The sequence below is a fragment of the Artibeus jamaicensis genome, unplaced genomic scaffold, assembly GCF_021234435.1.
Source record: "Artibeus jamaicensis isolate MK-2021 breed Jamaican fruit bat unplaced genomic scaffold, CSHL_Jam_final contig_797, whole genome shotgun sequence".
NCBI classification, from domain to species: Eukaryota; Metazoa; Chordata; class Mammalia; order Chiroptera; family Phyllostomidae; genus Artibeus; species Artibeus jamaicensis.
In genome coordinates this window covers 1015740-1034203 of record NW_026521977.1, presented here as the reverse complement: position 1 = coordinate 1034203, position 18464 = coordinate 1015740, and the positions used below count along the sequence as shown (strand labels likewise).

The window sequence follows — 18464 nt, the reverse complement described above, 5'->3', positions numbered from 1 at the left end:
GCCACAGGTAATCACCATGAACAAAAAGCATACATTCTTTGCATTTTAAACAAAAGCCCTGGAGCGTTCGCTCTTTGAATACTTGTAGTATTTATAAATCTGGTCGGTAAGGATGTCTCTGTTTAGTTTGGATCTCTTGGTCTGGGAGTCCAGGAGCAGGGGAATTGCAAAGTTTCAAAGATATAACTGCTTTATGTGTGTTTCTTGGCTTATCTGTTTTTAAGCCTCTTGGGTCCAGTCGTCAGTTCATTTGCTTCGTCTGTGTTCAAGGACGGGAACTAGGTTTACTCCGAGCGAACAGAATTTTATTCTCCACAAAGTTTCTCCTGCCAAAGTGTTGGATATATGAAAGTATGGGCCCTGAATAGTATTTTTTTAAATAATGTGATTCACACATGGCTTCAAATAAAAGATATTTTGTTCTACGTGATCTTTGCTTACATCTCAGACTTTGGGGAGAGGATGTTTCAGTGATCAGTATTCATTGTATGGTCCTTACTTCTCAGTTTTGGGAACTAAATTAAGTTTAGTAAAGATGAATCTTAACTTGGCCTTTGTATAAGAGCTATATTTTTTTAAAACTTTTCACTTAAAAATTATTTTAGGTTTCAGAAAACTTGCAAAAACGGTGCAGAATTAATATGTGTCCTTCACTTATCTTACCCAAATATTAATAGGTTATGCAACCATAACACAGCATCAAAACAAGGGAATTAGCATTTTCACAATGTTATTAACTAAACTACAGACCTTATTCATATTTCATCAGTTTTTTTTTAATGTTCTTCCTCACCCCACCCTCCGCACCTCCACTCCCCCCACGCCACCCCCAGGATCCAACTCAAAGTCCCACATCACACTAATCTTTTTTCTCCTGTGTCTCCTCCCGTGCACTAGTCTTTCCTGGTCTCTCAGGACCTGTTTGGGTTTGATGAGTACTTGTCAGTTCTTCTGCTTTGCCTTCTGTTTTCTCATGATAAGAGTTGATAGGGCAGGGATTAAAAAGATAAGAGAATTACCTGTGTTTTCTCCTGGTAAGAGTGAGGTTACACGTTTGGAGTAACACAGAAGTAAATCTTCTACCAAGGCTGCTACAGAAGTGCCGCTGCCATCACAGGGGGGCACACAGCGTCATCACGTTAACAGCGACGTCAGCGTTGGTCACCTGGTAAGGAGGCGTGTCCTGGGTTTCCCCACCGCAGGTGGTGTTTTTTCTCTTTCCGTAGATACTTGTCTTGGGGCCAATGCTTTCAGCCTTTGCTAATATCCTGTTTCTTGTCAAACCTTTGCCCGCTGTTTTCAGCATCCAACTGTGGGTCTTCCTGCAACAACTGTTACTGCGGTATGTGCTTTCTGGTAATTTTGTGTTTCCCTTCTTCTTCATACAGGTGTTAAATTGGGATTCTCCTGTAAGGAACATTCCTTCTCCCCCATTTATTTATGCATTGATTTATATGTATATACATTTATACCAGTATGTACTCATGGGTATTTATTTAATTCTATGTGTAGCTATTTATTTTTGGCTCAAGTTGTTTTGGCTTTAGCCATTGGGAGCTCCATCACATGCTGTCCTTGGTCCTTTTCATCTTCTCCTGTCCTTTTTATGAAAAATTTCTCTAATTTTCTGGTACCACAAGATGCTCCAGACTCATCTTTTATTTTCCACTCCCCAACCATGGAATCAACCACTTCTCCAAACAGCTATGGTTCCTTTTATTGGAAAATGATGTATAGAAACCAAGGTTTGAGTGTTTGATGCTTTCATTGTTACTGCGGTGATTGTGCCTAGGTCTTCTCAGAGGAACCTAGTTACAGAGGACAGAGCTACAAAATACATACACATCTCTATTTTTTTTAATTTTATTTATTTATTTATAAAGAGAGGGGATGGGAGGGAGAAAGAGATGGAGAGAAACATCAGTGTGTGGTTGCCTTTTGGAGGCCCCCTATTGGGGACCTGGCCTGCAACCCAGGCACATGCCCTGACTGGGGATGAAACTTGCACCCCTTTGGTTCACAGGCCAGCACTCTATCTACCAAGCTACCCCAGCTACGACTCTATTCTATCTATCTTTCTATCTATCATCTATCTATATATCTCTATCTATTGTGAATTACAGTTACTTTGGTCAGCAATAACAAGATTCATTCTAACCTTCCTCTTAGCTTATTAACAACTTCTTTCTTCAACTGTGAGAAACTTGGCTGTCATTATCTGCAATATATTTACCTGTTTGTTCAGTCCTAGTATACAAATGAAGTACTTACAGAATGACCAACCTATAATCCTATGAGTAACACAGGTTTACTAGAGTACAGTATTTGTATAAAACTGTTTTTGTGTTTAACCTTACAACAGCAAGTCAAGATACTGTTTTCCAAAGTTACTTAGGCTAGTATTTTTCTTCCCCATTCCCTTCAGTATGGTTATATTATTCATTTACAATACAGTATATTCACTTGTTTCTATTTGTATTCCATTTTTATTATAGTTTATTGATTATGTGTTTCAGTTGTCTCAATGTCTCACCTTTTGTCTCCCTCCACCCAGAACCCCCTCATTCCTTCCATCACTCCCCCCACTTGGTTCATGTCTGTGGGTTATGCATATAAGTTCTTTAAGTTCTTTGGCTTCTTCATTTCCTATACTGTTCTTTTTTCAAAATTTATTTTAAATATTTTATTTATTTATCTTTAGAGGGGAAGGGAAGGAGAGAGGGAGAGAAACATCAATGTATGGTTGCCTTTTGTGCGTCCCCTGCTGGGAACTGGCCTGTAGGGAACTGGTCTGCAACCTAGGCATGTGCCCTGACTGGGAATCAAACCGCGATTGTCTGGTTCGCAGGCCCGCACTCAATCCACTGAGCTACACCAGCCAGGGCCTTCCTAGACTGTTCTTAACATCCCCTTGTCTGTTCTGTACCTACCAATTTGTACTTCTTAATCCCTGCACCTTTCCCCCCATTCTCTCCCTTTCCCCTCACAACTGATAACCCTCCAAATGATCTCCATACCTATGATTCCATTTCTGTTCTGCTTGCTTGGTTAGTTTTTTAGATCCAGTTGTTGATAGTTGTGAACTTATTGCCATTTTAATGTTCATAGTTTTTATCTTCTTTGTCTTAAATAAGACCTTTTAACATGTCATATAATAATGGCTTGGTGATGATGAACTCCTTTAGTTTTACCTTGTCTGGGAAGCACTTTATCTGCCCTTCCATTCTAAATGATAGCTTTGCTGGATAGAGTAATCTAGGTTGTAGGTCCTTGCATTTCATCACTTTGAATACTTCTTGCCAGTCCTTTCTAGTCTGCAAATTATCTTTTGAGAAATCAGCTGACAATTGTATGGGAGTTCCTTTGTAGGTAACTCTATGCTTTTCTCTTGCTGCTTTTAAGATTCTCTCTTTATCTTTAACCTTTGGATTTTTAATTATAATGTGTCTTGATGTCTCTTTGGATTCAACTTGTTTGTGACTCTCTGTGCTTCCTGAGCTTGTATGTCTATTTCCCTCGCCAAATTAGGGAAGTTTTCTTTCATTATTTTTTGTTTTTTAAAAAAATTTAATCTTTATTGTATTTTTTCCCATTACCATTTAGGTTCTTTATACCTTCTTCCCCCCAGCAGTCACCACACTGCTGTCCATGTCCATGCGTCCTTTTTCCCTTTTGCTCAATCCCTCCAACCCCTCATTTCCCCCTACCCTACTAGCTGTCATGTGTGTGCCCTCTATGAATCTGTCTCTGTTTTGCTTGTTAGTTCAGTTTGTTAGATTCCACATGAGTAAAGTCATATGGTATTCGTCTTTCTTTGACTGGCTTATTTCACTCAGTATAATGTTCTCCAGGTCCATCCATACTGTCACAAAGGGTAAAATTTTCTTCTTTTTTATGAATGAGTAGTATTCCATTGTGTAAATGTCCCATAGTTGTTTTATCTACTCATCTATTGATGGAACCTTGGGCTGCTTCCATATCTTGGTGATTATAAATAATGCTGTAATGAATATAGGGGTGCTTACGTTCTTTTGAAAAAGTGTTTTGGGTTCCTTCAGATATAGTTCCAGAAGTAGGATTGCTGGGTCAAAAGGTTGTTCTATTTTTAATTTTTGAGGTGTCTCCATAACTGATTTCCACAATGGCTGCACCAGTCTGTATTCCCACCAACAATGTGAAAGGGTTCCCCTTTCTCCACATACTCACCAGCACTTGTTTGTTGATTTATTGATGATAGCCATTCTGGCAGGTGTGAGATGGTATCTCATTGTGGTTTTAATTTGCGTTTCTTTGATGATTAGTGATGTTGAACATCTTTTCATATGTCTATTCATGTGTATGTCCTCTTTGGAGAAATGTCTATTCTGGTCCTTTGCCCATTTTTAAATTGGGTTGTTTGTTTATTTTGGTGTTGAGTTTTGTAAGTACTTTATACATTTTGGATATTAACCCCTTATCAGATGTATTGGTGAATATGCTCTCCCAGTCTGTTGGTTGTCTTTTCATTTTGTTGATGATTTCCTTTGCTATGCAAAACCCTTTTAGTTTGATGTAGTTCCATTTGTTTATTTTTTCTTTTGTTTCCCTCACCTGGGGAGATCTATGTGATAAAAAACTGCTACAAGCAATGTCTGAGATTTTGCTGCCCATGTTTTCTTCCAGGATTTTTGCGGTTTCAGGTCTAACATTTAAGTCTTTGATTCATTTTGAATGTATTCTTATGTGTGGTATAAAAAGGTGATCTAATTTCATTTTTCCACATGTATCTATCCAATTTTCCAAACACCATGTATTAAATAAACTATCCTTAACCCATTGTATGTGCTTGCTTTTTCTGTTGAATATTAATTGACTATCATTATTTTTTTCAGATAAGTTTTCAATTTCTTACTCTTTTCTCTTCTCCTTCTGGCACCCCTATGATTTGGATGTTGGTACACTTGAAGATGTCCCAGAGGCTCCTTAGCCTATCCTCATTTCTTTGGACTCTTTTTTCTTCTTGCCATTCTGATGGAATGTTTTTTTCTTCCTTATGTCCCAGATCATTCATTTTATTCTCATCTTCATCCCCTCCACTGTTGGTTCCCTGTAAATTTTTCTTTATTTCACTTAGTGTAACCTACATTTCTGCCTGGGCCTTTTTTATGCTGTTGAATTACCCAATGAGTCCCTTGAGCATCCTAATAACCAGTGTTTTGGACTCTGCAATCTGATAGATTGCTTATCTCCATTTTGTTTAGTTCTCTTCCTAGAGTTTTGTTCTGTTCCTTCATTTGGGCCATATTTCTTTGTCATCTCATTTTGGCAGCTACCCTGTATTTGTTTCTGTGTATTAGGTAGAACTTCTTTGACTCCCTGTCTGAGTAGTGTGGCCCATCTGGATGAATGTGGCTTCTTTAGTTCTTTGGTTGTCAAACTTCCATTATAGCTAGATTTTCTGAGGATTCTGGGTGATATTTGTTTTATAGCCTAGTTGTAATTTTTGCTGTGGTTGTGCGAGGAGGCAAGCTCTGTTTAGCTGTAACTCCATCTTGACTGGAAATCTGTATTCCATTTTTTATTTCTGTCTTTATCTCACCCCTGCTTCCTGGGGTGAGCATTTCGTATGTAGGTATGTATGTATTCGTGTGTCTATGCAAAATATCATTATGGTTCTGAGAGCCAAAGTTACGCAAAAACTCAGAGAAGAGTGACTCCTTCCTCCCATTCTTATTACCCTTTCCCCATTTTTCCTTCTCTCCACCCCTTTTCCCACACACTGTGGGTCGCCACCTCTGTAGTTTCTGGTAGCCTTCCTATATTCTTTTATACAAATAGGCAGCTAAATGTGTATTTTTTAACTATTTTAATGTTATAATTTGCACACTATAAAATTCACCAGTTCTAAATAAGTGTACAAATCAATGATTTGGGATAAATTATCTGAGCTTTGCAACCATTACATCACATGGTTTTCAGACATTTTCCTCCCCTTGGTCCGATCCCTCACGCCATGTGCAGTTCATCTTCGTTCCCAGCCCCAACTCCAGTCAACCACTACTCTGTTTTCTGTCTCTGCAGATTTGCCTTTTCTGGACATTTTATATAAATAGAATCAGAAAATATATGTGGTCTTTTCACTTGTCTTCTGTCACACGGTGTAAGGTTTCTGAGGTTCATCTGTGTTGGAGACTTGTTGGCATTTCATTCCTTTTAATTGTTGACTAGTATTTCATGGTATGGGTATACATATTTTGTGTGTATGGATATACATTTAGCAGTTGATAGATATTTGGGTTACCTGTATTTTGGAGCTATTATAAATAATGTTGCTATGAATAGTCACCTGCAAGTCATTGCATGGACATAATTTTACATTTCTCTTGGAGATACACCTAGGAGTAGAGTTTTTGGGTTATATGGTAAATTTATGTCCAACGTGTTTAAGGAACTGCCAAATTGTTTTCCAAAGTGGTTGTGCTATCTTATATCATTATGGGCAATGTATGAGGGTTCCTGTTTTCCCATATCCCTGCCAATATTTGCCATTGTCTGTCTTTTTAATTATAACTATTCTAGTGAGTGTGAAGTGGTAACTCATTGTGGTTTTAATTTGGGTTACCCTAATAATTAAGAATTTTGAGCATCTTTTCATGGGCATATTAGTCATTCACATGTCTTCATTGGTAAAATGTCTGTTCAGATCTTTGCCCATTCTAAAATCAAATTGTTTGTTTTATTACTGAGTCGTAAGAGTTCTTTGTAAGTGCTTTATAAGACATGTGATTTGCAAGTATTTTCTACCAAACTGTAGTCTGTTTTCATTTTCTTAATGATGTCTTTCAAAGTGCAAAAGTTTTTAATTTTGATAAAGTCCAGTTTGTAAATTTTTTAATTTATAGATTTTGTGTTTGGTGTTGTATCTAAGAAAACTTTACCTAACCCAAGGTATCAGACATGTTCTCATAAAAACTTTTATATAATTTTTCTTAAAAGCTTTATAGTTTTAGCTCTTACATTTAGGTCTCTGATCCATTTTGAGTTGATTTTTACATATTGTGTGAGGTAAGGGTCTAAATTAATCTTTTTGCATATGGATATCTAATAGTCTCAGCACCCTTTGTTGAAAAGACTATTATTTCTCCCGACAAATTGTCTTAGCACTTTTGTCTAGAATCAAGTGAGCATAAATATAAGTGTTTGTTTCCGGACTCTCAGTTCAGTTCCATTGATCAGCATGTCTCTCTCTATGCCCATACTACACACTCCTGATAACTGTAACTATATAGTAAGTGAAAGTCCTCCAGTTTTCCTTTTTCAAAATTGTTTCAGTTCTTCTGAGTCTTTGTATTTTCTTGTAAATTTTAGGATAATCTTATAAAGTTCTGCAAAAAATAAAACGTTGGAATTTCTCACATATGTTTTTTGTATTCTCTTATTTTTTGCACAAAGGTAACATACCATAGATACACTTGCATTTTTCTTGTATTTAATAGTATATCCTAGAAATCACTCCAAATCAGGTTATAGGGATCTTATTCATTGTTTTTTTTAACAGCAGCATAGAACACCATTGAATAAATGCACCATAATTCTTCAAAACTCTGCTGTGTATGGGCATTTATGTTGTTTTTAGTACTTTGTAATTACAAATGCTGCAGTGAATAATCTTTTGTATATTTATTTTCTGGTTGTTGGAAATGTATCTTCAGGGTAGATTCCTAGAAGTTGATGGCCGGTTTAAAGGTAAATGTATATTTCTTCATGGTAAAGAAATAGCATCTGTCTGGTTTACTTCTCTTTTATTTCTCAGACATTGATGAATGTGAAAACGAACTCAGAGGAGGCTGTGTCCATGACTGTTTGAATATTCCAGGCAATTACCGCTGCACTTGTTTTGATGGCTTCATGTTGGCTCATGACGGACATAATTGTCTTGGTAAGGAAAACGGTTGGGAATGGCAATTCTCCTCTACCCTCTGGCACCCCACCCAGTTTTTCCTTTGATGAAATACTCGTTAAAACAAAAAAGAGGATCAGACACTTGTGTTATCTAGCCCCCTCGAAATCACACTCTCTGACAGAAAACCAGGCACAGGGTTTTAGTTTTTATTGTGATCATTCATAACCTAAATCCTCCATTTGTCCAAGGAGGTGGGCGAGCTTTGTCATGGCTACTTATTGACTTACTAGCATTGTCTTGTCACCTTTAAGACCTTTGATTTTGTGATAAAAGAGTCTGGACTTATAACCGTTTCTTCAATGCTGTAAGTATCTCTATTCTACAATCTGATAAAACTGCTTTGTCCTGGAGATGCCAAGTGTGTGCTTGAATCTCATCCAGGTAGATTCCTCCTCTTTTTTTTTTTTTTGACATAGAAGTTCAAACAGCACTTTTCCATCAACATCCTCCTAGTATTCTACTAAACGGAAGCATCTGGTGGAGTTTGAGCCCCTGAGTTGGGGACTGCAAAGAGAGATGTTTACCTTGGTTTCTTATGCCAGGAATAAAACAGAACTTAGAAATAGCAAGCATTTGGATAGGGTTGAGTGTTGGATAGTCTTAGAGGATGCAGTACACCTGGCAGGCAGGTATGGGTGGCCTGTTTGCATTTTAAGGCTGGTGTCATCAGTTGTACAGAGGACATCATGGGAGACAGATGGTGGCATCAGATTCTGAGGACACTGATGACTCCCCATGGGGCTGGCTCACAGATGTCCCCTTGGATGACCAAGGAGAAACTTAAGCCAGGCCCTGACTCTGCTCCCTCACAATGCAGTGGGAAGAGCCACTTGATCAAATGCTTTCAGATCAGTGTCAAAGTTACAGATAAGTATGGGCAGAGTGCGTGTTTTTTGTGAAACATTTTCCTTTGGGACTTACTCCTCATATGACCTTTATCTACTCCAATGTTATCTGGAGCCTCATCCTGATGTCAACTCTGTCCCTTCCTGTATATGAGGTGAGTCTTTGGGTCAGGCCACTTGGCTCACTTACGGGCCAGAGGCTCACTAAGCCCTTCCAGGCTTTCCAGGCCACGGTCCCACATACAGGCACATTAGGGCCGCAGACCTGAGAGAAGCAATACACTGAGATGAACAAAAAACTTGAAAACAGGAAAGCACTTTTAGTATTTAATTTGTTGGGAAGCATACAGTATGTTTCTGCATTTGGGGGGGGGGGTTAGTTGTTAATTTTGGTTTTGTTTTTACCATTTTCTGTAGGAAATCTCACATTTCCCTTTGATTTGCCAGCAGTGGCATTTTGAGGATGGGTCCCTGGTGGCATTCCCCACCATCCCAGTTGTGCGCAAACCTGTAGCCTGGAGAGGTGTGAGCTTCCAAGGAACAAGAAGCCACCCTGGCCAGGAGTTACGGGCTGGGGCCAGCGTTGGGTGGGGTAGTTCTGAGTACAGGCCTGCACAGAATCCTGAGGCCCGGAGTCTGCCTGCCTGGCCGCCAACACACATTTCAGCAGACCCTCTCCATTTCCGTCCTGGGGTTTCTTTGTGGGTTTGGTAGCAAGGATCTGCCTTGTAGGAAGACCCAGAGCATCTGCTTACTATATCTGAACAGGCTAAATATTCTTTTTTAAAAAGGCCTGAGAAAGTAAAGTGGTATGTTAAGAGCAGGAGCAGCATACATAGAGACTTCTCTGCCAGTTAGACTTGAAAGGGTGGAAGCATTTTGTGAGCAGAAAGAAGCCCAGAGCCAGGACTTCTCAGGAGTAGCAGTTTCCTGTGTTATCTGGGAAGAGCCCTCACCAGTCCTCGGGCCCCGTAACCACACATTAGCCACAAATATATTAACCAGAATCGACAAAGCACAAACACCACTTAGCTCTGGCATTGACCCCAGAGTCCTCCAACATCTGATTGCCTGGGCGTCTGAAAAACGAAACGCAGCTCTTCCACGCTGCTCACCCCACCTGAATTCAGTTTCTGTTTGCTGAGTGTCTGGAAGCAGGGCATAGCTCTTTGGCTTTGTGGTAGCGGTTCTCCACGCTGACTGCACACTGAGAGCACTTAGGCAGTTTAAAACAACACCATGGCTAAGGTCGCCTTCAAGACTTCTTCTATTAGTGTCTCAGGAGGTGGGTCCAGGCCGCAGGGTTCTAAACTGCAGCCAGGGTTGTAAAATACTGTTTTCTAGTCTGGAGAAACTCACCAACCTAGTGATATACATGCGTGCAGATGAACACACACACTTTGCATTAATTCAGTCAGAGTGCATCACCTAAGTTAGTGACACATTTCTAATCACCTTGGAGAAAAGGAATATAGTGATTAAACGTGGGGTGGGGTGTGGCAGCTCAGAGGAGAGCACGTCTTCACCTAAAAGCAGTCCAGGACTTGGTGTTCAGGGAGGCAGATCTCTCCAGGGCACCGTGAGCCCTCACTGAGGAACACCTAGGCCAGGTGTGTCCCAGCATGGCTCATCCTCTGGAATGTGCGCCCTTCACCCTTTGGAGCAAAGAAGGGCAAGTTTGTTAGGCTTCAGGGGATGGCTCGAGTCCCATCAGTTTAGAAAGGCATCTGCTCGGTAGTGTGGGAAGACCAATGGCTGTAAGATCTGAAGCTTGAAACCAGATAACAGATATTTAAATGGGAATTTTCTTGTTACGGATGTGCCCAGGAGCTAGTGATAGGCCCATGGGAAATCAGGCTGGAGAAAATAAATTGCTTTTGTATCAGCCTCTCCTTGAGCCTCTGTCATATCTGAGAATTTTCTGGAATTTTCCTCCTCTTTGGCCAGCTCATGCATTGAACAGTTCAGGTGCAGCTGCACCTTCCAGTAAAGAAACAGGTTCCAGTAAATGAAACCTGTTTCAGCCCACAAACTTTGGGCCTCAAGGAGTTTTCAGTCTGGTGGAGATGGATGAGTAAAAGACTGTGATGGGTCAAAAAGTACTAATTAAAAAAAAACAATTTGGGGCAATGCAGGGCAGTAAGTATATTGATGGAGCCACGCTCATGCGACTCAGTGGAAAGAAAGTCCCCTAACCCCACAGTGGGGGTATGGCCCTGGGAAAGGCCTCTCCCTCCCGTGTTTCTGATGGCCCCTTCTCTGGGGCTCCTGCTGTCTCCTTTACGTCCCTCTGCCCCTGGTATTTCTCCAAATTCTATCTCTGGTGCCCCCTATCTGCTCCCCTCTCCCCCTTCCCACACTCCTGCCTTGGGCTTGGTCAGGTACACTCTCCTAGATCAGGCCACCACAAGTAAGTGGTTTTCAGGGCTGTCTTTACAACACCAGGGGGAGGTTTCCCACCTCCAGACAGACCTACGGACCTACGCCTGAGTGCCAGCATCTCACACTATCACCTCCCTTCCCCGGGTGGGAGCCAGCCACACCTCCACCCCCATCTCTCTAGCCAGTGCTGCTCTTGCTCATGTTTCTTGGCCACCCCAGCACAGGCCCACGTGGCTGTCTGTCTGGCAGGCACCTGTCCACAGTCCTCTTGTATTTCTTCCTTCCTAGGCATCCCCACTGCCAGGCCCCAGGTCGGTCCCCCACTGGTACCAGGCATGGCAATTTCAGACACTCATATATAGCTGGACTCCCAGGCTTTCTATTCTTCCCATCGCTCCTGTCCTTCCCTCAGCTGCTGCTTTGTTCTTCCCAACACGAGGGTCTGACCGTTTACCTCTGCTCCAAGTGCCTCCCAAAGGAAGTAGACCTTCTCTGCTTGTTACTCAAGGCCCTCCGCAGTGTGACCCCGAATCGATCTTCCCAGCTCTGTCTCCTGTAACTTCCTTGCTTGCACCCAGGCTACAGCCTAGGGAAACAACCCACCACTATTTGAACAGACTCCGTGCTCCCAGCCTTCCCACCGGTGCTCCTTCTGCCTAGAAGCCCTCCTCCTGGTTGGCGACTGAAGGAATCCCACGGGGCCCATCCTTCACCAGCTTTGCCATAAAACCCATCCTGACACCCCACAACCACACGTGACCTCCTTTTCCTTTGTGCCACCTCTTACCATATTTCATAATTACTTGTACGTTTGTCTCTTTCCCTCTCCTGAAAGAGCATGCTCCTAGAATGAAGGAATTTGATCTTGCGCCTCTGTTTTACTGCCTCCCCGAGCACCGAGCACCGAGCACTGTGCTTTGGAAAGAGAAGGTGTTCAGTCAATATTTACTGAACTGATTATCCGGTGTGCATGCGGAAGGCTTTTTTTAAGTGAGCCCCAGATCCATGAGGGTCAGTTAATCATCTGGGGTCCCCCTGGCTTCAATTCTTAGAGCTTCTGTGTTGCAGGGACTAGAAAAGGAAGCTTATCTCTCTTAGTAGGAGTCCCTGAGCTGCGGGCAGGTGGGGTATTGAAACAGTCACAAAAGCAAAGACTAAGCCTTCCCCCTGCAGACGTGGACGAGTGCCTGGAGAACAACGGCGGCTGCCAGCATACCTGTGTCAACGTCATGGGGAGCTACAAGTGCCACTGCAAGGAGGGGTTTTTCCTGAGTGACAATCAGCACACGTGCATCCACCGCTCAGAAGGTACCTTTGCTCTGCCGTGGGCGGGCGTGGGGGAAGCTCACATCTGAGGGTCCCCTGCCCTCAGTGACTACAGAAGGGAAGTATGGGCTATAGAAACTAGCCCAGTCTCTGCTAGTGGAGAACCGTGGGCGAGTCGTTTTAGCTGCACCATCCTCACCTGGCTCACCTGGCAAAATAAGTGGCTGAGCTTCTGAGTTCTCTTCAAACTCTCACACTCTCTGATCCTAATCTCTCCATAGAGTATGTTTCAAACATGACTAGATATCTCAGGGGAAATGGACAGTCTGCCAAGTTTTTCAAAATTGTGCTGCAAACCACAGCACCAAGCCGAGCCTGCTCCTTGCTAGGGGCCGGTGGGAAGGGCTGGAGCCCCCTGTGGAGACTTCCAGAGCTCTGCTCTGTCATCGGCCCAGCTAGAGCGAGCCTCCCCGTGCTGTGCCTTTCTGAACTCTTAAGCCTCTGAGGCTCCAGCGGGCTGGCGCCCCTCCCCAGGCCGGGGCTCTCTCTACCTTCACCACTTGCCATTCCTCCGTCAATTTGCAGAAAACTTCTCTTGATGGCCTTCTTTTTCTTCTCTCTGCTTTGAGTTTGTACCTTTTTTTTTGTTCCTCTGTTAGTTTAGTGGACTCTCAGGACGAGGGTGCATTGAGCACATGTGGCCAGTCACCACTTTTCACTGAATGATGTGCTTTTAATTCTTCTTGCTCTTTTGTAAGCCAAATAATCACATTTTGGTGGCTGCATTTCTGCTCCCAGGGTTGCCTGTGCCTGTTTTTAAGTGAAGTGTCCTAAATATTAAGACTATTAACTCCTTTTGGAATGTGCTACTTACCATTTTCATAACTTAAGAACGAGGCCATTTTAAGTTCTTCTATTATTTAATCACAGATTTCTGGGTGGTGACAGTGCCTTTTCAAGGGTTTCTTTGTGGAAGTCGATTTTTTGCCTCATTCCCTAGGAATGATGGCTCCTTCCCCGTACCTGACTAGAAAGCCCGTTTGGGCACTGAGAACGGTCAGAGAAAACCCCAGGGTGGAGGGCTGGACGGCTCCACCCACCCGGGCCTGCTCGCGCCACGTTTGGGCCGCGCGTTCCCACACTGGCTCCGACCAAGCGGGTCCCTGTCTCGTGCAGGCGTGTTAGAGGAGCAGCTGGGTTTCCTTTTCCTGCCGGTCTGTCCGGACTCTTGGGTGAGCTCTGCCTCTTCTCCGAGGCGGAACGAAGAGGACAGCGGCACCCCTTCGGTTCCCTACCCTCTGGCTTTCTTTTCTGGCGGCAGGCAGGACGCGGGTTGGGGGTGGAGTGGCCTGTAGGTCAAGCTGTTGCTTGAACACCCCCAGTGTGTATCTTGTCCACTCACAAAGCCATACTCACCCCTTAACCTTGCACTTCCAGAGCGGTGGCCCCCTTTCCCCCTCCAGCAAGCCCCCTAGACCGATTAAAGACACAGGTTCCTGGTAACAGAAGTAAATACAAAAGCAGTTCCCTTCCACAATCTGCGTTTTCTAATTTTCTACAATTCAGACATTCTTGGAACCCCCAAAGAGTATTTAAAATGAACGTATTTGTCTGGAGCTAAAACCAAAACCCAAGAATTTGCGTTGTGGTCTGGAAGCGCTCCCCGTGCTTCTCTGTTGGGTTTCGACCTGATGGCCTGGCAAACGCACGTAGGAGAGAGTCAGCGGTCTCCGCGCTCCAGCCGAGGCCCCGCCCAGCGGGCTTCACCTCTCCCAGTAGAACATCCCGAACCCCAAGCTCCTTTAGGGTTCCCCCTGCCGTGCGCATTAAGCCCTTAGAAACTGTATTAAAATAGACTTTAAAACCTACAGTTGATACTTCAAAAAATGGTTAAAAGAAGGTAACACTGTGCACTAGTATTTTCCAGTGTAGCTGTTGTTTTTTATAATCGTTTACTAACTGTTCTTCAACGCAGGGGATCCTAATAGCTGATTTGGAGGGACAGCTCCAGCCATTTCTTTTTTTTAAATTCTGAGAGACCCCCAAAGCTCTGACAGAGAGACCGTGTGTTTTCACCCATGTAATGGGGGTAGGCTGGAGAAAGACACTGGCCCGCCTTTGTCCCTATTCACGGGGGCTCAGGCTCTCAAAGTGAGCATTCCTCCTTTGTTTTGTCTGCGCTGAGAATATTTTTAGGTGTTTGTCCTGCTGCCCTTTCAGAGCAGTGGGGAAGGAATTAGGGTCGTGAGGAAGGGGCTGTGCCCCCAGCGGGGCCTGTCCCACCCTTTTGTGCAAAGCTTCTAGCCCTGTTGGCAAGCCATATTTTTATTTAGTTTCTAGAAGTAATTTTTCATTGAGACCCCGAGCCTGGGGAGCACATGAATGGGCATTTCTAATGTTTTTGAGCTGTTTTCCTCCTGGTGAGTTAACATCCCTGAATGCCATGGCCAGGCTGGTCCTGGGGGGCAGCCAGGACCTTGGCCAGTGGGCCTTCCAGTTTGGACCAGATCCATCTCCCCCTCCCCCACCAGCAGTGGCCTTGTTTGAGTCAGGGTACCCTGAAAGCTTCATGTCACCTCTCGAAACACCCTCAGCATCTCCAGAGCCATTTGAACCTCCATTGTCTCCTGGTAAGTTCAGGTCTCGCTTGCTCTGATATGATATCAGGGGCAATTTTTTGTGTATCTCCGTAGCATCTGGCACATGGTTCATACAAAATATTTCTTGTGTAAATGAATTGCTCTGAGGCGGTAAAGGTCACTCGGCAAAAGTCTTAACAGAACTTGTAAAGAGAGTGAAAAAGAAGAAAAAGAAGCAGCTGATCTGTGTGGGGAGGGCGCTTTGCAGGTGTTACTGCCACCTTTTCTCGGGCACTGTCACACGTGCCCCTAGGTGCTCCTGGCACTTGTTAATTTTTTCTTAATTGTTTTTTATGCTCTCCCGAGGACATTTGTTTTTCATTGCTTTTAGGGAGAAAGGGAGGGAGAGAGAATCATCAATCAGTTGCCTCTTGTACGTGTACCAACCATGAATCGAACCCACAACCAGCTTATGTGCCCTGACCAGGAATCAAACCCACAACCTTTTGGCCTACCAGATGATGTTCCAACCAACTGAACCTCACCAGCCAGGGCCTGGTGTCTGTTATTTCAAATGCTCTGCTGACCTAAGGACAAATGTAATGTTCACTGTGCCTTCCCAGGAGGACAGGACAGGACACTGCTTCCAGAAGCATGTCCTGTGCTGTCTTGGCACCAGGAGAAAATAACATCTTCAGAAATCACCAGTCAGAGCAAAGAGCGGTTTCCACTCATCCAGTGCAAGCCTCTTTCTGTATTAATTGACAGCAGCCCCTGGCATGGGTGAATGAGCCCCAGCACCTTCCAGCAGATTGAGGGCCAGTGTTCAAACAGCTCGTAACTGTCAGATAAAAACCAGGATAGTTTTAGGAGAGTATGGGATGTATTAACTGTTGTGCTGTCTGTTGAAATGGGAATGACCTCTGTTTGTATGAAAACAATTTTCCCAGTTCAGCATAGACCAATGGGTCTGTGGTGGAATGGCAGAAAGGAGACTTTTGACCTCCTAGGAGCCAAGTAGCTAAGGTTTCAGGGGCACAGCACAGAACACTGTGGAACCCTAGAGAAGCTGAATGAAAACACTGGTACTTAGGTTTAAATGGTGCTACTTCCGATATGAGAAAGTATCTTGTTAGTATGGAGCCAATGAGAACAAAATCCCTACTTTCGAAGGTGTCTTAGGGTTAGTAAAACACTGCAAACTGAGCTGATATTTTGGGAATACCCTTGGGTGTGGTCATAGTTCCTTGGGAGTGCTGGCAGGCGTCAAGGTCTCAGTGGGTTTTGAAAGGAGGCACAATGCTGGCGAACTGCACGGGCCTGTGCTTTGCTACAGCCCCGTCATTTCTATGTATGTTGAACCATAGAGGAAAATAACCACCTCTCCCCCTTCCCACCACCGTCACCACAAGATTGGGCCTAATGAAACTCCTAGCGCCCCCGGAAGGATCACACTGCAGCCAAAGCAAACCACATGTAGGAGGTCTCCTTCTGCTCCTTGCCGTCAAGTTGTTGTTGTATGACACTGTCAGCGGCTTGTGACCCAGGCTTGCTGAGAGAATAGCCCAGGGACTGACTAGGGTGGTCGCGAAGGAGAGGTCCCTGGGCAGGTGACCATGGCGGTGGTGCCAAAATGCAGTAGTAGTCACACTCACCACTCAAAAGTGGATTTGATGAGGGGAGAGAGGAGGGTGCAGATTTTCTGAAAATCATCTTCTAGAGTATGTGAAAGCATCGGGACCTCTCTTCAGCCCACCTGCAGGCTCTCTCAGGGGCACCCTCCTCTCTTCGCTTTCTTGATCAGCTTCGGTAACCAGTTCCTGGGGTCAGCAGGCTCTGATTGCACGCTCAGAGCTCCTGATGGGAACTCTTTTTTTCAGTTTATTGGTGGGGGCTCCTACTTTTTTTTTTTTTTTTTTAGAATTGAGACATTATCTCTTGGGTGACATAAATTTTTCATGTCTCTGCCCTGATTTTAATGACATATTTTTTTAAACATGGGGCTGCTGGAGACTCGAGCAGGCAGGCAAGTCTGTGGCTCACACCTGATCACATGCTGCTCTGTTTTGCAGAGGGTCTGAGCTGCATGAATAAGAATCACGGCTGTAGTCACATCTGCAAGGAGGCTCCGAGGGGCAGCGTCGCCTGCGAGTGCAGGCCTGGTTTCGAGCTCGCCAAGAACCAGAGAGACTGCATCTGTGAGTATAGACAGGTGCACACCCGTGCTGGGAACCAGCCTGCCCCGGAGGGTGTGGGTGTCAGCAGCCCAGCATCAGAACCACCACCTCTTGGCACAGCAGCAGCAGGGAAGGCAGCTGGCATGTGACAGTGACCTCCACCATGCACTCAGTTCACTGCACAAGGGTAGTCCCCCAAAGGGAAGGGAATTTTTTTTAAAGTAAGCAATCAGAAGGAAATGAAATTCAAGAGGAAGGAGTGTGATGTTGGGGGCTGGGTATCCCCATTCCCACAAAACTGAATCCAATTTCCTCATTGGGCAATCCCAGCTCTTTGCTACCTGGTTCCTGCTTCTTTTATAAGCCTTGCCCACCTCTTTTTTTCCCCCCAAACAACAACTCTTTGCCTTTTAGAAAACAGCCCTTGTTCTTTTATGCCTACAAGCCTTTTCCACGCACTCCTCCTCTTCTGGCTTGGTGAATTCTCACTCAACTTTCAATATTCTGCATGACTTCTACAAATGATGAGGGTAATGTCTACCTTTGGGGAAGCATTAATTATGTGCAGAGTCTTGTCAGAAGATGTACCTTGTCATATTTAATTCTTATAATCACCACCCTAGAAGCAAAGTATTATTAGGCTCACTTTTAGCAGAAAATTGTGGAGAAGCTAAAGCAACAAGGTCACTCAGGGATTAAGTGAACAAATTAGGATCCAACCGTGGGTCTGCCTGACACGAGGGCGTGTGCTTGTAGCCACGGTGTCTTCCTACCTCGGAATCCTCCTCGACGGCCTCGGCACGGCCACCGTTGGTATTTTGGCTCCCGCAGCAGAGAGCCATTTCCAGCACCTGGTACTCTGGGTTACACTGTGTGTTTACATGTAAACACAGTTCTCCCCAACTGTGAGCCCTCCACGTGGGGGACCTTGTCTGTTTCCCCTCTCAGTCTTCTCCTGGTGTCCACCACAGGATATGCTCAGTGCACACGTTTAAGATGAATGGATCCATGAATGGTGTACATGGTCTGGACACAGCTGCCCCACAGCGATGAAACACGCTAATGAAACACCAATGGACAATAGGAAACAACTGGCCATTAAAGCTGTTCCTGAACCACGATTTATGCTGCAGGAAATGCTGAGGGTTTCCCTTTAGGAACTTCCCAAAGCCAGGGACCTTCTAGAAGACTCCTGCAGTTTGCTAGGGGTGGTAGTTTATAGTGAGTAGACCTTAGTGGTTAAGAGACGAAGAGACCGTTGTTGTTTTTTTAA

The 18464-nt window shown here is 44.1% G+C and overlaps 1 protein-coding gene across 4 annotated transcripts in view; it reads left to right on the top strand.

Moving 5' to 3' along the window:
- SCUBE2 (signal peptide, CUB domain and EGF like domain containing 2) overlaps window positions 1-18464 on the top strand; it is a 71636-nt gene that overhangs the window by 3192 nt on the left and 49980 nt on the right. For all 4 annotated transcript variants that reach the window (XM_037133886.2, XM_037133884.2, XM_037133885.2 and 1 more), the window contains exons 3-5: window positions 7793-7918; window positions 12343-12477; window positions 17087-17212. In XM_037133886.2, the coding sequence (XP_036989781.2) occupies window positions 7793-7918; window positions 12343-12477; window positions 17087-17212 (387 nt within the window). The remainder of the gene's footprint in view (window positions 1-7792; window positions 7919-12342; window positions 12478-17086; window positions 17213-18464) is intronic.